This window comes from Choloepus didactylus, chromosome 15 (genome assembly GCF_015220235.1).
Source record: "Choloepus didactylus isolate mChoDid1 chromosome 15, mChoDid1.pri, whole genome shotgun sequence".
NCBI lineage: Eukaryota > Metazoa > Chordata > Mammalia > Pilosa > Megalonychidae > Choloepus > Choloepus didactylus.
The window spans coordinates 80,209,111-80,231,242 of record NC_051321.1 but is presented as its reverse complement, the minus strand read 5'-3'; the positions used below and the strand labels follow the sequence as shown (position 1 = coordinate 80,231,242).

General features: G+C 36.7%; 1 protein-coding gene across 8 annotated transcripts in view; it reads right to left on the bottom strand.

Annotated features, from left to right (window-relative positions):
• CCSER2 (coiled-coil serine rich protein 2) overlaps window positions 1–22,132 on the bottom strand; it is a 310,783-nt gene that overhangs the window by 215,697 nt on the left and 72,954 nt on the right. For all 8 annotated transcript variants that reach the window (XM_037803774.1, XM_037803769.1, XM_037803768.1 and 5 more), the window contains one exon: window positions 2,715–2,805. In XM_037803774.1, coding sequence (XP_037659702.1) covers window positions 2,715–2,805 — 91 coding nt within the window. The remainder of the gene's footprint in view (window positions 1–2,714; window positions 2,806–22,132) is intronic.

Here is a 22,132-nt window from a genome sequence, read left to right as displayed (position 1 = left end):
CAAAATAGAATGAAAAATTTTCATAAGAAAATTTAACTGGAACACAGTTAAGCAACACTACTGCTCTCATATGACTAATCTCAATAAGGAGTTTAGCAAAAATGTGGGTTTAGGAAATTTAATATGAAATAAGTATAAAAGGACTTGGGAAGTGAGAAGATAATTAGAAAGACACATTTTTTTCAACAGAGAAAATTTTAAAACAGAATGAGTGGAAGAGTAACAGCATGTGGAAGAAGTTATACAATACAGAAATTCATGAACCTGAGGATAAATTGTAAATGTGCCAAATGCCAGGCTTTAATCGTAGGAAATGAGTGGCCACTAGAAGTCCTTGAGTGACAGAATAAAGCAACAAAACTGTGCTTCTGATCTTACAAGACTGTTCATTTGAGGCGCACCTTTGAACAAAAAAAAGGAGCAAATCTCAAACACCAAGTGATTTACCAAGAGAAATGCAGATTCCAAAATTGTTTCCTTAAGAGACTCCTTGACAGAGGTAAAAGAAAAACATAAAAGAATCAAAATAATCTCTATTTTAGATCCTCCCAAATCACAACTCAAACCTAAAGGCCCTTCTCCTACTATTCCCCCTTTCCCATTCTGTGCTTCTCCATTTCCCTCCATTTCCCAATCTCTCCCTCTGGCCTGCTCCCTTTCCCCTAAAACTAGCCAGAAACCATGAAAGCTCAATTCCCCTTAAAGTTAAACCTCCTTCAGAACATTTGCATAGTAAATCTTTCCCAGTTAAGTTAGTATATTGGTAGCACAGAGGAAGAAAAAGTGAGGCCACAGGTAACTATTTCTAAATCAAACCCTTAAGGTTAATTTTAAGCCCTGGCTGAGAGCCATAGCCAAATTCAAATACTTTCTAAGGTCTAAACAAGATTGGGAGAAATTTGCAGAGGAATTTAGAATAGTTTTAGGAATTTATAATCCAGGGCTTCCAGATCGATCAAATAAGTTCACACTCAGACTACTCTTTTGTTCAGGGAAATTTACTTCTACTGTTTAATTGTGACCTATCATCCCTCTGTTTCCTCTACTCACATGTTAAATTTCCTGGATCATCTAGTCTCATATTCATCTCTGTCATTTTCAATGCTTTGTATTTTTCCTCTGTGTCCTACAGTATTTTTCTACTTGACCCTGCATACCACTAATTCAGATTTTGATAGTGACCATACTTTCCCTCATCTTCTGAACTGTTCTGTTGGGAAACCTTCTTTCACAGCTCCAGAAAGCATTGTGCTGTAATTGAATCTTCTTAAGTGCTCTCATTATTATCTCTTTGGCCACCCTAAGCCTAGGCATCATGTTGTTTTCTCTGTTCTCCTCCTGGGTGTTGGTGCCTCTTAGGCTGTTATTTTCTCCTTTCTCAGCTCACTGTGACTCAGTTCTGGGTGTTGGAGTATCCCAAGTGAAAGCAGAACCACAGGCACAAGAAGGTACAATAGTCTGTACTGCTGTGGTATATTGGATTACTGTTCTCAGCTCTTTACTCTCTCCTTTAATAGAACTATATATCCAGGACTTTTGCCATGTGACTGCAGAGCCTCTCACCAGGTACAGAGTATACCTGTCCCACTGGCCATGTGATGTGCTTTGGCCAATAGAATGTGGGTAGAAGTAACAGTGTGTGGTTCTAAACCAAGATTTTGAGAGACATTGTATGCATGTTTCTGCTCGCCCTGTTGCACTTGTGATATCTGCCAATGAGAATGACAGGTCCCAGGGTACTCTCGGGCTCAAAATGAAAAACATGAAGTAGACCTGAACCCAGTCCCAAAGCCTGAACTTTCCCACCAATCTACAGGTCCATGAATGAAAAAAAAAAATGTTTATTTTGTAAAGCAATGAGACTTTGAAATTGATTGTTATATAGCATTCTGGCAGCAAAAAAAAAACAAAAACAAAACTGACTAAGACAAACGTCAGCTGGTGGTACAGCAACAAGCAGACACCTTTTATCCCAATGAGGCAGTGGGAGAAACAAGTACCCTCTCTGAAAGATCCTTTTATTCTCCTAGCATCAAGTATAGAAGGCATTTCACCTACCCTTTCAGTTCGTCCTTAGTCACTGGGAAGCCTGGAGACCAGGCTTTCATGGAATCCTCAGATCTCTGGAGCCATTCCTGAATCCAGGATGAGCCTGATTCCAACTCTTACCCTACAGCTTCCCTATGCTGGTCTCCAGTTCTTGGACAGCCCTTAGTCCTATGTCAGTAGTGGGAAGAGAGCCCAAGGCCTCTGCTGCATGTGGTTTAGCTAAAGCCCCACCCAGCAACTACTGGGAACCAAAGAAGGAGACAGACTGGAATTGGGTTAAAAGAGTTGGATGATTTATTCAAATAGTCACCACTTTCCCAAAATTTCCCGTTTATAATTTATCAACTTCACAATTTTATTGCTGTTTCATAAGCCAAACAGTGTTTCTCTAACAATATTTCTTCTTAGAATCAAAATGAGATACCAGGAGGAAAAACTGGACATGCACCTAGAACAAAAAGGACAAATTCCATCTACTCCTTGCTCTATGTCATGTGAACACACAGAATCATACCTAGACCAACAAAATCAGGTTTCAAATAAACTTGTTATACTTCATGTAGGATAGATTCTCAGTCTCAAAAGTCTTCTTCTATTGAGATTGACTGAGAGTCAAGTTGCTCAACTATATAGGCCTCTGAATGTTCAACATTGTCCCCACTCACCATTTTCAAGAGGTGTGTCCTCAGGAAGATCTACATCAAGCATAAGATCATCATCCTCAAGGTCACATGATTCAAGATTATTCAGAATATCCTGTGAACAAAAGCAATAAAAAACTACTAAAACCTAGCTCAAAGAATTTGTGAAATTACTAGTTTTGAAAACATCACTATAGGATCAACATGGATTTACTCAATGTTTGTGCTCTAAGAATAAACATAAAAGATAAAAATTAAATTTTAAAAGTAAAATAATAGATTCAATGGGTTTACTTATTTTAAGCTATTTGTAACTGCCTTCTCCTAGTCTTCTTCCCTACCAGAAGATTTATTTTTCTTTATTTTTAAAAACTTCTGTAGTGCTTACTATGTGCCAGATATTGTTCAAAGCACTTTACAAATATTAATTCATTTATTTAAATCTTCAAACAACCCCATGAAGTAGTGACTTTTATTATCTCCATATCAGAGATGAAACTAAGGCACAGGGAACCTAAATACACAGTCAAACCACGATATGAACACAGGAGGTCTAGCTCCTGAGCCCATGCTTTTAACAATTTCCTTAAAAATATGAATAACTTAAAATGGTGAAAAATTGCCTAACCTTTAATAAAATGAGGCATGGTAAGCTGTGTTTTATCATATCTAAGATTGGAACACTGACATACAATAATGAAATATGCAAATATTTCACTTCCTTTTTGTGCTGACCCCCGACTACTATCGTCATCACCTGTTACCTCCTTGGTTTGGGTTCAATTCTTTCTTTCTCTATAACAGAAATCAGTAAAAGAAGTCCTGATGAGTATTTGCAACTTTGCTAGCTATCATCTCTCCTTAGAAAAGTAGGGCTTTGTTTTCAAAGGCTCTTGATCTGATACTTAAAGAAATGAATAAACAAAAACTAAGTTTAAGATAAAGAACTTACTTTAACCTACAGCCATCAGTGGGCCAAGAACTAATCCAGTGTTGTAACACCTTTCGTTAGTACATAAGAGATCTCAAGACCACAAATTTTCAAACAACTTTGATCCAGATTATGACCATGAAAAACTCCTATAGAAGGGGAATATCTGCTTTATTATAAAAAATATGAGTAAAAGGAGAATGTTCCCTAGGCCAGGTATTCCATCAAAATATTTCCAATTTTATGTTGTTGGGCCTTCCTTTCAGGATCCACTGAGGACTAAAAGTAACTGGAATAATAGTTATTTAAAAAAAAATATGGTTAATTATTTAAACTTGGCACAAGAAGTATTGCTCAGAACCTGTTTCAATCATGAAAATATCTGATGTCCTTAATACACAGTCTTCCTTAAAATCAAGAAAAAAGATGAACATAAACAGCAAAAGTTGAAAATGACAAAAAATTTGCAAGGGTCATAATGGATAATTCACCAAATAAATATAAAATAAAAGGCAATATATATGATGCAGCATGTGAATGATTAGAAAGTATGCTAATACCACTGTTGACTTCTCATGGGTGAGATAAATCTAGTATTCGTCGATACTGCAGACAGGAAGAGAGTCATACAAACTTTCTGGAGGCCAATTGGTCAAAACTTAGCTAAAGCCTTTTAAAAAAATGGCAATTTTTTCCTTTCTAAGAATTTATCCCTCAGAAATAATCAGACAAATGTGCAAAATGTATATAAAATTATGATTATTGTAGCATTGTTCAGAATGGCAAAAAGTGGAAATAGCCTAAATTTCCAACAATAAAAAACATGATTAAACAGAAAGTACAGTACAATCATACAATGGAATAATTCTGTTGTTCTTAAAAAAGATAACAGGAATAAACTTAAATATCTTATTTATTATTAAACAATAAATATCATTAAAAATATAGACATGAAAAGATGGTAATTGGAAAAAATAAACTCAGATTGGGTTGTTTCCAATCTTTTGCTCTTACAAATAATTCTTTACTGATTCCCTATAATTCAAAAGTAAAATGAAATAAATGAATCCAAGTTAATGACATTATACTCAGAGAAACTCAGAGAGAAACCCTCAAACTGCTTGGGATAATAATACTGGCATTATCATTCTGAGACTGTTGTGTATATAGTATAGTATATATGAAATGAATTATTAGGTTGGTGTTTACTGTCATCTTAGGAAAACAGACGTAAGGACATAAGATCAATGAAGTTAAGTAAAGACTCTACATTCTTGAATTTGAATGAGAAATATCAATATGAAAAAAAGATGTATTTCACCTTAAAATAAAAAATATATTATTTCCACTGAAAAGGACTAGGAGTTAACTGAAAAAAAAAACAGATCTCTCAAACAGCATGTACAGATTAATTCATTTTATGAAAAAAAATTTTGTAACACACATCAAAAACCTTGGAAGGAAACCAAAGGAAGGAAACTAAATTCTCTAATATAGGATTATGGGCTTTTTCTTCCCTTTTATTTAGAGTACCTATATTTTCTCACTTCTGCAAAAAGCACAGTGATTTGTGTAAATTACAAAAAAAAAAAAAAAAAACCATATCCTCTATGTTGGAGATCGAATCATGTTTCCCAGAAAGACATGTTCAAGTCCCAATCCCAGTCCTGTGAGTGTGAACTCATTTGTAAATGGGATCTTTGAAGATCCTGTTAAGATGAGGCCAAACTCAGTGGATTTAATCCCTTATGACTGGGGTCTTTATAAGCAAAGGAAATTTGGACATAGACACAAAGGAACAGGAGAAGACAAAAGGAGGCAGCTCACCACCTGAAGAAGACAGAGTCTGACTGCCAGCAAGTCACCACCGGACCTTGGCTGGCCAATAGGTTGATTTTGGATATCTAGCCTCCAAAACTGAAACAATAAATTCCTATTGTTTAAGCCAACCAACCAGTCTATGGTATTTCATTATAGCAGACTTGGCAACTAAGACACTCCATAAGAACATTTGGCTGTTTGTGTATATTTGTCTGAACATGTGTGAAACAAGACAGCCATGGGCGCTCTAAGCCAGATTTGACAACTAAGCCAAAGGCACAGAATCCAAAGGAATAAAACCTTATATTGTAAGTCCAGAGTAGGGCTTACTGGGAGACACCAAATCAGCAAAAGGAGCACTGCCATTACAGCCAAAAAGGTGTTCAACTTTTAATACCTAATTTGCTTTGTGTAGTTTTCCATATGTTTTACTTTATAATGAAAAGGTTAAAAAATAAAACTAGCCTTAAAAAACAGGAATGAACCTGTTCTAATGAAAGCAAAATTCATGGAATAATTATAATTTCACTTTGAAAAGTTACTAAGAAAGTCTATTACCCGGTGGAAAAGGAAGGGGTTTGGAACAGAGTTAGCAAGTTTACTGGGAAGAAAAAAAAAAGACAATCTTTCATGTTTGCCTCAAGGTAACACTCCTCAATAAACTGATTATATATAATGTTTCAGAAATGTACCTAGTTATATGAAAAGAGGTTCAAGGTATACTGTAAAATGGGGGGAAAAGCAAATTACAAAACAATATGACTCCATCTTTAATAATGAAAAATACATTTAAATATCTGGAAAGTTATAAACCAAAGGATTAATCACTGTAATCTTTCATTATGTGAGATAAGTGTTTATGTGTTTATCTTCCTCATATTCTTTTTTTTTTTTTTTTTTGTAATGAGGACGTAGTTTTTATAATAAGAAAAACTACAGTTTGGAAAAAGTCTACCTCCCCATGGCTCACAGTTACAGTCTTGCATATCATTATATATAGCTCAGCTCTTACTCCATAATTGAGTCTGACTGACTGCATTTTTGATGTTTGACCACTAACAACCTTCAAGCCTCCCCTCTCCTCTCTTGTCCCGCATCTAAATAAGCCCATAAGCAAGCCCAGGTGCGCCCTCCCTTGGCGCCAACAGGGAAGTACAAGCCACCCAAGCCCAGCCTGTACTTAGGCACCCTCATCCCAGCTCCAGCCCCTAACCACAGTAAAAACCTGAGCCACTTGCCCCTTCTGTCACTCAGCTTGAACCAGCGTGGGGTCCTACCCGGCTCTCCCCAGAAAATTTCATTCTGTGAGTAATAAATCTTTTCATACCCTCTTGGTACATGTGTGGCATTGTCAGTCTTGGCATCCAAACCAATTTTTGGAGAGGAGGAGATTTATCCCACCCTCCACAGGGCACCACAAAACATACCCTCAATAATTTGACAAATATAAATTTTCAGTATAGGCAAGACACTATTCTGGGAACCGAAGATACCCAAGTAAAGAAGATGTAATCCCTATCCTCCAAGGCTACTTGTCTCCTTCCCAAGCAGACAGTGCCATTACTATATAGTAATTGCTTAAGTGCCATGCAAGCATATCAGAGGATTGTCTAAATCTTGGCCAGTCAAAGACAATCTAAAAATGTCAAGTTAGAGACTATCTAAAGAACAAGCGTAGATTGACCTATAAACAATGAAAGAGGAAAATACCTCTGTATAAACAAATAGTGAGAGCAAGGAAGCAAAAAGCATGGTCTATTCCAGGGGTTGGCAAAATTTTTCTTAAAGGGCCAGGCAGTAAATAGTTTAGGTTTTGCAAGCCAAGAGGTAAAATCGAGGATATTATGTATGTACTTGTACAACAATTTGAAGTATATTCACTTGACATGTAAATACAATTCTTACTTTGCAGTCCATAAAAAAACAAGCAGCTGGCCAGATATGGTCATAGTTTGCCTATCCCTTGTCAATTCAAATAACCATAAGTAGTTTGTTATTACTCAAACACAGGGTGTAAGGGAAGGAGATGAAAGTGGATCCACATCATGGTCAACTATTTAGGCCATATTTCAGAGTTTGGACTTTATTTCAAGGATGAGGGTATGAATTTTAAGAAGTGATAAAGTGAGATTTGCATTTAAGAAATACTATTCTGGCTGGAGTGCAGAGAATGAATTTAATTGGGACAAAGAAACCAGTTTTGTGGCTATTGCAGAATCCACGTGATATATGATGGTGGTGTGGTTGCATTAATTAGTGTTGGTGAGAATGAAGAATAAGCACACAGTTACAAGACATATTGAGGAGTTTGGATCTATAGAAGAAATGTTAAATGAGAATGAAGGAGGGAGGCGGGGCAAGATGGCAGACTGGTGAGCTGTATGTTTTAGTTAATCCTCCAGGAAAGGAGGTAGAAAGCCAGGAACTGTGTGGACTGGACACCACAGAGCAATCTGACTTTGGGCATACTTCATACAACACTCATGAAAACGTGGAACTGCTGAGATCAGCGAAATCTGTAAGTTTTTGCAGCCAGGGGACCCACGCCCCTCCCTGCCAGGCTCAGTCCCGTGGGAGGAGGGGCTGTCAGCTCCAGGAAGGAGAAGGGAGAACTGCAGTGGCAGCCCTTATCGGAAACTCATTCTGCTGATCCAAACTCCAACCACTGACAGACAGAGACCAGACACCAGAGAATCTGAGAGCAGCCAGCCCAGCAGAGAGGAGACAGGCATAGAAAAAAAACAACACGAAAAACTCCAAAATAAAAGCGGAGGATTTTTGGAGTTCTGGTGAACATAAAAGGGGGAAGGGCAGAGCTCAGGCCCGAGCTCCGGCCCTGAGGCGCATATGCAAATCCCGAAGAAAAGCTGATCTCTCTGCCCTGTGGACCTTTCCTTAATGGCCCTAGTTGCTTTGTCTCTTAGCATTTCAATAACCCATTAGATCTCTGAGGAGGGCCCTTTTTTTTTTTTTTTTTTTTAATCCTTTTTTCTTTTTCTAAAACAATTACTCTAAGAAGCCCAATACAGAAAGCTTCAAAGACCTGCAATTTGGGCAGGTCAAGTCAAGAGCAGAATTAGGAGAGCTCTGAGACAAAACGCAATAATCCAGTGGCTGAGAAAATTCACTAAACACCACAACTTCCCAAGAAAAGGGGGGTGTCCACTCACAGCCATCATCCTGGTGGACAGGAAACACTCCTGCCCATCGCCAGCCCCATAGCCCAGAACTGCCCCAGACAACCCAGTGTGACGGAACTGCTTCAAATAACAGGCACACACCACAAAACTGGGTGTGGACATTAGCCTTCCCTGCAACCTCAGCTGATTGTCCCAGAGTTGGGAAGGTAGAGCAGTGTGAATTAACAAAGCCCCATTCAGCCATTATTTCAGCAGACTGGGAGCCTCCCTACACAGTACAGCAACCCAGAACTGCCCTGGGGGGACGGCACTCACCTGTGACATAGCACAGTCATCCCTCAACAGAGGACCAGGGGGTGCACAGCCTGGAAGAGGGGCCCACTTGCAAGTCTCAGGAGCCATACGCCAATACCAAGGACTTGTGGGTCACTGGCAGAGACAAACTGTGGCAGGACTGAACTGAAGGATTAGACTATTGCAGCAGCCTTAAAACTCTAGGATCACCAGGGAGATTTGATTGTTAGAGCCACCCCCCACTCCCTGACTGCCCAGAAACACGCCCCATATACAGGGCAGGCAACACCAACTACACACGCAAGCTTGGTACACCAATTGGACCCCACAAGACTCACTCCCCCACTCACCAAAAAGGCTAAGCAGGGGAGAACTGGCTTGTGGAGAACAGGTGGCTCGTGGACGCCACCTGCTGGTTAGTTAGAGAAAGTGTACTCCACGAAGCCGTAGATCTGATAAATTAGAGATAAGGACTTCAATTGGTCTACAAATCCTAAAAGAACCCTATCAAGTTCAGCAAATGCCAAGAGGCCAAAAACAACAGAAAATTATAAAGCATATGAAAAAACCAGACGATATGGATAACCCAAGCCAAAGCACCCAAATCAAAAGTTCAGAAGAGACACAGCACCTAGAGCAGCTACTCAAAGAACTAAAGATGAACAATGACACCATAGTACGGGATATGAAGGAAATCAAGAAGACCCTAGAAGAGCATAAAGAAGACATTGCAAGACTAAATAAAAAAATGGATGATCTTATGGAAATTAAAGAAACTGTTGACCAAATTAAAAAGATTCTGCACACTCATAGTACAAGACTAGAGGAAGCTGAACAACGAATCAGTGACCTCGAAGATGACAGAAGGGAAAATGAAAGCATAAAAGAAACAATTGGGAAAAAAATTGAAAAAATCGAAATGGACCTCAGGGATATGATAGATAATATGAAACGTCCAAATATAAGACTCATTGGTGTCCCAGAAGGGGAAGAAAAGGGTAAAGGTCTAGGAAGAGTATTCAAAGAAATTGTTGGGGAAAACTTCCCAAATCTTCTAAACAACATAAATACACAAATAATAAATGCTCAGCGAACCCCAAATAGAATAAATCCAAATAAACCCACTCCGAGACATATACTGATCACACTGTCAAACACAGAAGAGAAGGAGCAAGTTCTGAAAGCAGCAAGAGAAAAGCAATTCACCACATACAAAGGAAACAGCATAAGACTAAGTAGTGACTACTCAGCAGCCACCATGGAGGCAAGAAAGCAGTGGCACGATATATTTAAAATTCTGAGTGAGAAAAATTTCCAGCCAAGAATACTTTATCCAGCAAAGCTCTCCTTCAAATTTGAGGGAGAGCTTAAATTTTTCACAGACAAACAAATGCTGAGAGAATATGCTAACAAGAGACCTGCCCTACTGGAGATACTAAAGGGAGCCCTACAGACAGAGAAACAAACAAAGGACAGAGAGACTTGGAGAAAGGTTCAGTACTAAAGAGATTCGGTATGGGTACAATAAAGGATATTAATAGACAGAGGGGAAAAATATGACAAACATAAACCAAAGGATAAGATGGCTGATTCAAGAAATGCCTTCACGGTTATAATGTTGAATGTAAATGGATTAAACTCCCCAATTAAAAGATATAGATTCGCAGAATGGATCAAAAAAAATGAACCATCAATATGTTGCATACAAGAGACTCATCTTAGACACAGGGACACAAAGAAACTGAAAGTGAAAGGATGGAAAAAAATATTTCATGCAAGCTACAGCCAAAAGAAAGCAGGAGTAGCAATATTAATCTCAGATAAAATAGACTTCAAAGGCAGGGATGTTTTGAGAGACAAAGAAGGCCACTACATACTAATAAAAGGGGCAATTCAGCAAGAAGAAATAACAATCGTAAATGTCTATGCACCCAATCAAGGTGCCACAAAATACATGAGAGAAACACTGGCAAAACTAAAGGAAGCAATTGATGTTTCCACAATAATTGTGGGAGACTTCAACACATCACTCTCCCCTATAGATAGATCAACCAGACAGAAGACCAGTAAGGAAACTGAAAACCTAAACAATCTGATAAATGAATTAGATTTAACAGACATATACAGGACATTACATCCCAAATCACCAGGATACACATACTTTTCTAGTGCTCACGGAACTTTCTCCAGAATAGATCATATGCTGGGACATAAAACAAGCCTCAATAAATTTAAAAAGATTGAAATTATTCAAAGCACATTCTCTGACCACAATGGAATACAATTAGAAGTCAATAACCATCAGAGACTTAGAAAATTCACAAATACCTGGAGGTTAAACAACACACTCCTAAACAATCAGTGGGTTAAAGAAGAAATAGCAAGAGAAATTGCTAAATATATAGAGACGAATGAAAATGAGAGCACAACATACCAAAACCTATGGGATGCAGCAAAAGCAGTGCTGAGGGGGAAATTTATAGCACTAAACGCATATATTAAAAAGGAAGAAAGAGCCAAAATCAAAGAACTAATGGATCAACTGAAGAAGCTAGAAAATGAACAGCAAACCAATCCTAAACCAAGTACAAGAAAAGAAATAACAAGGATTAAAGCAGAAATAAATGACATAGAGAACAAAAACACAATAGAGAGGATAAATATCACCAAAAGTTGGTTCTTTGAGAAGATCAACAAGATTGACAAGCCCCTAGCTAGACTGACAAAATCAAAAAGAGAGAAGACCCATATAAACAAAATAATGAATGAAAAAGGTGACATAACTGCAGATCCTGAAGAAATTAAAAAAATTATAAGAGGATACTATGAACAACTGTATGGCAACAAACTGGATAATGTAGAGGAAATGGACAATTTCCTGGAAACATATGAACAACCTAGACTGACCAGAGAAGAAATAGAAGACCTCAACCAACCCATCACAAGCAAAGAGATCCAATCAGTCATCAAAACTCTTCCCACAAATAAATGCCCAGGGCCAGATGGCTTCACAGGGGAATTCTACCAAACTTTCCAGAAAGAACTGACACCAATCTTACTCAAACTCTTTCAAAACATTGAAGAAAATGGAACATTACCTAACTCATTTTATGAAGCTAACATCAATCTAATACCAAACCCAGGCAAAGATGCTACAAAAAAGGAAAACTACCGGCCAATCTCCCTAATGAATATAGATGCAAAAATCCTCAACAAAATACTTGCAAATCGAATCCAAAGACACATTAAAAAAATCATACACCATGACCAAGTGGGGTTCATTCCAGGCATGCAAGGATGGTTCAAAGTAAGAAAATCAATCAATGTATTACAACACATTAACAATTCGAAAGGGAAAAATCAAATGTTCATCTCAATAGATGCTGAAAAAGCATTTGACAGAATCCAACATCCATTTTTGATAAAAACACTTCAAAAGGGAGGAATTGAAGGTAACTTCCTCAATATGATAAAGAGCATATATGAAAAACCCACAGCCAGCATAGTGCTCAATGGTGAGAGACTGAAAGCCTTCCCTCTAAGATCAGGAACAAGACAAGGATGCCCGCTCTCACCACTGTTATTCAACATTGTGCTGCAAGTGCTAGCCAGGGCAATCCGGCAAGACAAAGAAATAAAAGGCATCCAAATTGGAAAAGAAGAAATAAAACTGTCATTGTTTGCAGATGATATGATCTTATATCTAGAAAACCCTGAGAAATCGACGATACAGCTACTAGAGCTAATAAATTTAGCAACGTAGCGGGATACAAGGTTAATGCACGTAAGTCAGTAATGTTTCTATATGCTAGAAATGAACAAACTGAAGAGACACTCAAGAAAAAGATACCATTTTCAATAGCAACTAAAAAAATCAAGTACCTAGGAATAAACTTAACCAAAGATGTAAAAGACCTATACAAAGAAAACTACATAACTCTACTAAAAGAAATAGAAGGGGACCTTAAAAGATGGAAAAATATTCCATGTTCATGGATAGGAAGACTAAATGTCATTAAGATGTCAATTCTACCCAAACTCATCTACGGATTCAATGCAATCCCAATCAAAATTCCAACAACCTACTTTGCAGACTTGGAAAAGCTAGTTATCAAATTTATTTGGAAAGGGAAGATGCCTCGAATTGCTAAAGACACTCTAAAAAAGAAAAACGAAGTGGGAGGACTTACACTCCCTGACTTTGAAGCTTATTATAAAGCCACAGGTGCCAAAACAGCATGGTACTGGCACAAAGATAGACATATAGATCAATGGAATCGAATTGAGAATTCGGAGATAGACCCTCAGATCTATGGCCAACTGATCTTTGATAAGGCCCCCAAAGTCACTGAACTGAGTCATAATGGTCTTTTCAACAAATGGGGCTGGGAGAGTTGGATATCCATATCCAAAAGAATGAAAGAGGACCCCTACCTCACCCCCTACACAAAAATTAACTCAAAATGGATCAAAGATCTCAATATAAAAGAAAGTACCATAAAACTCCTAGAAGATAATGTAGGAAAACATCTTCAAGACCTTGTATTAGGCGGCCACTTCCTAGACTTTATACCCAAAGCACAAGCAACAAAAGAGAAAATAGATAAATGGGAACTCATGAAGCTTAGAAGTTTCTGCACCTCAAAGGAATTTCTCAAAAAGGTAAAGAGGCAGCCAACTCAATGGGAAAAAATTTTTGGAAACCATGTATCTGACAAAAGACTGATATCTTGCATATATAAAGAAATCCTACAACTCAATGACAATAGTACAGTCGGCCCAATTATAAAATGGGCAAAAGATATGAAAAGTCAGTTCTCTGAAGAGGAAATACAAATGGCCAAGAAACAAATGAAAAAATGTTCAGCTTCACTAGCTATTAGAGAGATGCAAATTAAGACCACAATGAGATACCATCTAACACCGGTTAGAATGGCTGCCATTAAACAAACAGGAAACTACAAATGCTGGAGGGGATGTGGAGAAATTGGAACTCTTATTCATTGTTGGTGGGACTGTATAATGGTTCAGCCACTCTGGAAGTCAGTCTGGCAGTTCCTTAGAAAACTAGATATAGAGTTACCATTCGATCCAGCGATTGCACTTCTCGGTATATACCCGGAAGATTGGAAAGCAGTGACACGAACAGATATCTGCACACCAATGTTCATAGCAGCATTATTCACAATTGCCAAGAGATGGAAACAACCCAAATGTCCTTCAACAGATGAGTGGATAAATAAAATGCGGTATATACACACGATGGAATACTACGCGGCAGTAAGAAGGAACGATCTCGTGAAACATATGACAACATGGATGAACCTTGAAGACATAATGCTGAGCGAAATAAGCCAGGCACAAAAAGAGAAATATTATATGCTACCACTAATGTGAACTTTGAAAAATGTAAAACAAATGGTTTATAATGTAGAATGTAGGGGAACTAGCAATAGAGAGCAATTAAGGAAGGGGGAACAATAATCCAAGAAGAACAGATAAGCTATTTAACATTCTGGGGATGCCCAGGAAAGACTATGGTCTGTTAATTTCTGATGGATATAGTAGGAGCAAGTACACAGAAATGTTGCTATATTAGGTAACTTTCTTGGGGTAAAGTAGGAACATGTTGGAAGTTAAGCAGTTATCTTAGGTTAGTTGTCTTTTTCTTACTCCCTTGTTATGGTCTCTTTGAAATGTTCTTTTATTGTATGTTTGTTTTCTTTTTAACTTTTTTTTTCATACAGTTGATTTAAAAAAGAAGGGAAAGTTAAAAAAAAAAAAAGAAAGAAAAACAAGGAAAAAAAAAAGATGTAGTGCCCCCTTGAGGAGCCTGTGGAGAATGCAGGGGTATTCGCTTACCCCACCTACATGGTTGCTAACATGACCACAGACATAGGGGACTGGTGGTTTGATGGGTTGAGCCCTCTACCACAGGTTTTACCCTTGGGAAGACGGTTGCTGCAAAGGAGAGGCTAGGCCTCCCTATAATTGTGCCTAAGAGCCTCCTCCCGAATGCCTCTTTGTTGCTCAGATGTGGCCCTGTCTCTCTAGCTAAGCCAACTTGAAAGGTGAAATCACTGCCCTCCCCCCTACGTGAGATCAGACACCCAGGGGAGTGAATCTCCCTGGCAACGTGGAATACGACTCCCAGGGAGGAATGTAGACCTGGCATCGTGGGACGGAGAACATCTTCTTGACCAAAAGGGGGATGTGAAAGGAAATGAAATAAGCTTCAGTGGCAGAGAGATTCCAAAAGGAGCCGAGAGGTCACACTGGTGGGCACTCTTATGCACACTTTAGACAACCCTTTTTAGGTTCTAAAGAATTGGGGTAGCTGGTGGTGGATACCTGAAACTATCAAACTACAACCCAGAACCCATGAATCTCGAAGACAGTTGTATAAAAATGTAGCTTATGAGGGGTGACAATGGGATTGGGAAAGCCATAAGGACCACACTCCACTTTGTCTAGTTTAGGGATGGATGAGTAGAAAAATAGGGGAAGGAAACAAACAGACAAAGGTACCCAGTGTTCTTTTTTACTTCAATTGCTCTTTTTCACTCTAATTATTATTCTTGTTATTTTTGTGTGTGTGCTAATGAAGGGGTCAGGTATTGATTTGGGTGATGAATGTACCACTATGTAATGGTACTGTAAACAATCGAAAGTACGATTTGTTTTGTATGACTGCGTGGTATGTGAATATATCTCAATAAAATGAAGATTAAAAATAAATAAATAAATAAATAAATAAATAAATAAATAAATAAAATGAGAATGAAGGAAGAAGCCATGGATGAGCCCTAGGTCCCTGCCCTGAAAACAGATTGGATGATGGATATTCACTGAAGTAAAATACAAACAAGAAAGACCTGATTAAGGAGACAAAAAAAATTTAATAATTTTGGAACCTGATAACTAATGAGTCTGCTGCATCTCGAAGAAGACATACCCACCAGATAATTGAATATTGGGGTCTGGAGTTGAGCAAAGAGATTTGAGATGTTGGGGACATCACCACAAAGACGATAACTGAAAGATATATGACTAGGTAGTCTGACAAGGGAAACAGTGCAGAGTAAGAAAACTTGTATTTATTACGTCTCAGACCATTTTCTTTTCCTCTCTTTCTTCATATTTATAAAAGGTCTATGTTTCTCTAAGATCAGATTTTGAAAAGAGCTGTATTCGAGAATTTTTTAGATCTTGCAATAAGGTTCAGGCAAACAGAGAAGGAAAAATTAATCTGTAATTTTTATTCAACAGCTTAGAAATCTGTCAACTGTACTGGGTAAGAATTGCATTATTACAGGTAGAGAAGAAGCCATGTAGCATGGAAATTTGTTAACATGGGAAAGAGTTCCCTTTCCATGTTTCTTGAGGCAGCCTCCTTCTCTAATTGGCACTTGTTGGAAGTCAGTATCCACATACACTTGTATACTTATTAGACCATCTATCACAAGCATTAGCCAAAAGTACAGCAATGAAAACCCCAATCTGAGTACTCTCTGGATTCCAGAGGCTTTCCACAAGCCTCAGTGCAGTTAAAACTATGATGGAGCAGGGTTACCACAGAGTCCCTTGGTCCCTAAGGATTTTTCCCATTCAAATAGAGTGAACGTTAAGATGGTGGGTCACTGCTTCTTTCACACTAGTTTCTCCTTTGCTATAAATTGATAAAGGTTAAGTGATTCTGGCAAATGAATGACAGACACCATTGTTAGTTTGTTTTATCATCCAGTAAAACCAATTTTTTTCTTTTGTTGTTCAATTCTATGATTTGTGTATCCACCAACTAATTTAATCAGAGTTCAAAACAGTTCCTTTAACCCAAAAAGTGCTCTCATGCTATCCTGTTCATAACCCCTGCCAAAAACTGATCTATTTCTGCCATTATAATTTTGCCTCTCAATAATGTTATATAAATGGAATCATATATGACCTTTTGAAATAGGCTTTCACTGAGCATACCGCCTTTGAGATAAATATATCAATAAATCATTCCTTTTTACCACTGAGTACTATTCCATTGTATCAATGTTCCAATTTATCTGTTTGTTTATTGATGGACATTTTGGTGATTTCCAGGTTTTAGCTAATATAAACAGTTGCTATGAACATTCATGTACTGAGTTTCGTGTAAACTTAAGTTTTCATTAGTCTAGGGTAAATACCCAGGAATAGGATTGTTGGGTAATATTGCTGGGTAATCTGATGAGTGTATGTTGAACTTTATAAGAAACTGTCAAACAATTTTCTAACATGGGTGTAACATTTTTCATTCCAATCAGCAATGAATGAGAGTTCCCGTTGCTCCACATTCTCACCAGCACTTGATATATCAGTATTTCTTATTTTAGCTATTCTATTCAGTATGTAGTAGTATCTCATGTGGTTCTAATTTGCTAATGATGCTGAAAATCTTTTCATGTACATATTTGCCATCCCACCCTTATATCCTTTTTAGTGAAGTGTCTGTTCAGTTCTTTGCACATTTTTTATTTGGGCTGTTTATTGTTGGGTTTGGGGAGTTCTTTATACATTCTGAATACAAGTCCTCTAACATATATGTAATTGGCAAATATTTTCTCCCAGTCTGTAGCCTGCCTTTTCATTCTCATGTCTGTGTCTGTGATAGAGCAAAGGTTTTTCATTTCATGAAACCCAATTAATATAGTTTTTAAAAAATTATTTTATGGGTCAATGCTTTTGGTAAGATTTATAAGAAATACTCAACTAACCCTGGGTCACAAAGATTTTTCTCGTTTTCCTCTAAACATTTTACAGTTTTATACTTTAGATTTGGATCTAAGGTACATTTTGAGATAATCTTCATATAAGATGTGAAATTTAGATCAAGGTTCCTTTTATTTTTTTTAACATATTCATGCACCTCTGCCAAAGATCAAATGGCCATTTTTGTTTGGGTCTATTTCTTTCCTCAAGTCTCTACTATGTTCCATCGATCTTGGACAATACTACAATGCCCTAATTGCTGCAAAATCAAATAGTGTAATCCCTCCAGCTTGGTTTCTCTATTTCAAAATAGTTTTTAGATATTCCAGTTTATTTACCCATCCACATAAATTTTAGAATCATCTTGCTCATATTTGCCAAAAAAAAAATCTGCTGGGGTTTTGACTGTTATTGCATAAAATCTATAAATAACTTCAGAGAAGACTGTCATTTTCGCTACGGGCTTTCCAATCCGTGAACACCACATGTCTATTTAAGTCTTCTTTGATTTCTTTCATCAGCACTTTATGCTCTTCAAAAATATAGATCCTATGCATGTTTCGTTAGATTTATACCTAGGTATTTCATTTCTTGAGACATTATAAATAATATTGTTTTATTAATTTCAGTTTCTAATTAGTCATTGATTGTATGTAGAAATGAGAGTGACTTTTGAGTGTTGACCGTGTGTGTATCATGCAATCTTACTAAACTCAATTGTTTGAGGAGTATTTTTGTAGACTCCTTGGGATTTTCTATATAGATCATATCATCTGCAAATAGCTAGTTTTACTTCTACCAATCCTATCTGTATGCATTTTATTTCTTTTTCTTGACTTAATGCACTAGCTAAGACTTCATGTACTTAACTGAATAAGAGAGTGAACATCTTTGCTGTGCTCCTCAATTTGAGGAACATTTAGTCTTTCCCCCTTAAGTATGATGTTAGCTGTAGAGTTTCTTGTAGATGTTCTTTATCAGGTGGAGTAACTTCCTTTCTATTACTAGTTTACTGAGGGTCATGATGTATGTCATATTTTATCAGATGCTTTTTCTGAATCTGTTAATAGGATCATGTACCTTTCCTTAAGATTGTTAATATGGTGGATTAAACAGTTTGATTTTCAAATAATAAACCAGCCTTGCATTCCTACGATAAACCCACTTGGACATGTATTTTTTTTAACATATTGCTGGTTTCAATTTGCATTGAGGGTTTTTGCATCTATGTAATTGAGGAGTATTGGTCTATAGTTTTCTTTTCATGTAATGTCTTGATCTGGTTTTGAGAGCAAGTAAATGCTGGCTTTAGTAAAATGAGTTGGGATATCTTTCTCTTCTCCATTTTCTGTAAGTGATTATGGCAACTCGGTGCTATTTTTTCTTTAAAAGTTTGGTAAAATAAGGCAGTGAAACCATATGGACCAGGAGGGTTTTTTGGGGGGGACAGGGATATTTTTTGTTTTTCAAAATATAATGTATTTAATGCTTACAAGGCTATTCAAAAGTTACCAGTTTCCTCTTCAGTAAGCTTAGCAGTTTGTGTTTTTCAAGGAATTGGTCCACTTCATCAAAGTTGTCAAAGTTATGTGTTTAGAGTTGTTCATAATGTTCTCTTCTCATCCTTTTAATGTTGGTGGGGTCTGTAGTGATATCTGCTTCTTTCAGTCCTGGTAATGTGGATTTCCTTCTGCTTTTGTCAGTCTTGCTAGAGTCTTTCAATTTTACTGACCTTCTGAAAGGCCAGTTTTTGGTTTCATAGCTTTTTCCCTATTGTTTTCTGGTTTTCCATTTCATGGATTTCTGCTACTATCTTTATTTCCTTCCTTCTTCTTAGTTTGGAGTTATATTGCTCTACCTTCTTAACTTATAAGATTTGATTAGTGATTTCAGACCTTTTTTCTTTTCTAATGTTACTAACACTACATTATCCTCTAAGCACTCTTTTTAGGATCCCACAAATTTCAATATGATGTACTTTCGTTTCTTATTCAGTTCAAAATATTTTCTGATTGTCCTTGAGAACTCCTATTTAATAACCTCTATCCTTTAATTGGAGTGTTCGGTTTATTTACATTTAATGTAATTAGTGATGAAAATGGGTTTCAGTCTATTATCTTGCTATTTCTTCCTATAGATTCTTTGCACTTTTTCTTTTGCCTTTTTAAAGACTGCCTTTTATTATTACATTTTACCTTTATATTAGATTTTAGGTTATATCTTTTTGTATTGTTTTTATTCATTAAGATTAAAACACGCATCCTCAAATTTTTACTCTGTTTTAGACTAGTACTTTCCCATTTCATGTACCATACTACCGTCAGATATAAATAAAAAGGGAAACTGGTTTGAGGGTATATAGGAACACTCATTATCACCTTTGTAATAATTCTGTAAACCTAAAACTGTTCTAAATAATATTTTTTTCATTGAACACTTAGCTATTACTTGATGATATTAAGAAATTACTGTTAATTTTTTATAGGTATAATGAATGCTCTTTTACTTATATTTTAATACAAATCCTTTTCTTTTTATAATGACATACAGAAATAGCTAACATAAATTTATAAATATACATTTACATATATTTTATTACATATAAAATGATAATGATGTCTAATTTGTTCAAAATAATCCCCAGGTACAGAAAAGGGAGTAAGTGACTAGGCCTATAAATGAAGCAAGGTAGATCATGGTTTTATTATTGCTGAAGCTGAGTGACTGGCATACTGAACACCCTGATCCTTCACTCTAGTTTTTAATATGTTTGAAATTTCCCGTAACAACCAAAAAAATTGCCAATTAAAAAGAATTAACCAAAAGGGTAAGAAAATAAACTCTAGGAAATCTCTCAACACAGGGGGGAAAAGACAAAGTAACAGACAGTGGGAGAGAAAAGATAAAAAGGTTCAGAAAAGGTACAATGTCCAATCAATAAAAGTTCTAGAAAAAGAGCACACAAATAATGGGGGGGGGGGGGGATGAAATAATCAAAGAACTAAGAAAATTTTCCAGATTTGAAAAAGGATAATGGAGCAAATTCTCCACTTAAGTAAGGGTTCACAATTTTACCTAGAAGGTACTCAAAAAACATATAAGAGAAAATACATTCAGACAAAGACCAGTGTCTGATCCACTTCTCATCCAGCATTACCATCATGACACCCAAAACTTAATGAGCCACAGAAATTTCAGATGTGGTATTGCTACAGAATCTTCCTGGAAGACAGGCTGACGTAATTAGGCTAACCCTAAGGAAAATTCAAATGGTCAGATGTGAGAGTGACTAAGTTTAAGTAAGTTTTTAAAGTATCACCACAATGGAGGCATTATACAGAAGTTTTCTTTAAAAACTTCTCAGGCCCACAAAACAGAATAGGGCATTGTTGATGCGTCTATACAAATTCTGTACAAATAATACCCTATGAAACAAATGCTTTGCTGAGAGAGAGAGAGAGAGAGAGAGAGAGAGAGAGAGAGCTTCATTGTATTCCCTGTGAAGACTTCAACTTTGGCTCAATTCTTTATAAATTTCTCTTCTGCTGTCAAGAAATGATTACCTCAGATTTTTCTCTATCCCCCCCAGGAGCAAACCTATCTTAACACCAAGGAAAACTTAAAAAAAAAAAAAAAAAAAAAAAAAGGAATAAATTCACCAAAACAAGAGCTCTGGAGGGAAAAAAGAAGAAGGAAAGGGTGTGGCTCAAATCAATTTCAAAAGGCACATTTTATTTGACATCGTCCATGAGGGAATTATGATTTCTCATAATATACATTAAGAATTCTACAGCAATAAAAACAGTCATTCTAGAGAAATGAAATAATTTTTCTGACAGGCACAGTAATTCAAGAGAATATGATATAAATGATTTACCCTTTTCCTTAAAAAGTAAAAAGTTAGGAGGCCCACAATCAGATTGGAACTTTTTTCTTACCCTATACAGGAGCTCAGTGAGAGAAACCACCACCACCACAACAAAAATCAAGAGCAATAAAAAGAAAAAAAAAGGAAAAAAAGAAAAAGAAAGGCAAGAGAGCTGTTTGTTTTTGATCAAACTACTCCTTTTAAAATGAGCAACACTGCATCAACACAACAATATTTCAAGTTTAGTTGAAAGAACATGACTTTTGGCATTAAAAAGATACCAATTCAGAACCCTCATGATTGCTGGTGGAATTGTAAAATGGTGTAGTTACTGTGGAAAACAGTTTGGTAATTCCTCAAAAAGTTAAACATAGAATTACCATATGACCCAGCAATCCCACTTGAAGGTATATACCCAAAAGAACTGAAAACAGGGACTCAGATTACTTGTATGTCAAAGTTCACATTATTCACAATAGCCAAACAATGGAAGCAATCCAAGTGACCACCAACAGATGAATGGACAAACATGGTACATACATGAGATGGGATATTATTTACTCATAAACAAAGAATGATGTTCTGATACATGCTACAACATGGACAAGGCTTAAAAACATTATGCTAAGTGAAATAAGCCAGACACAAA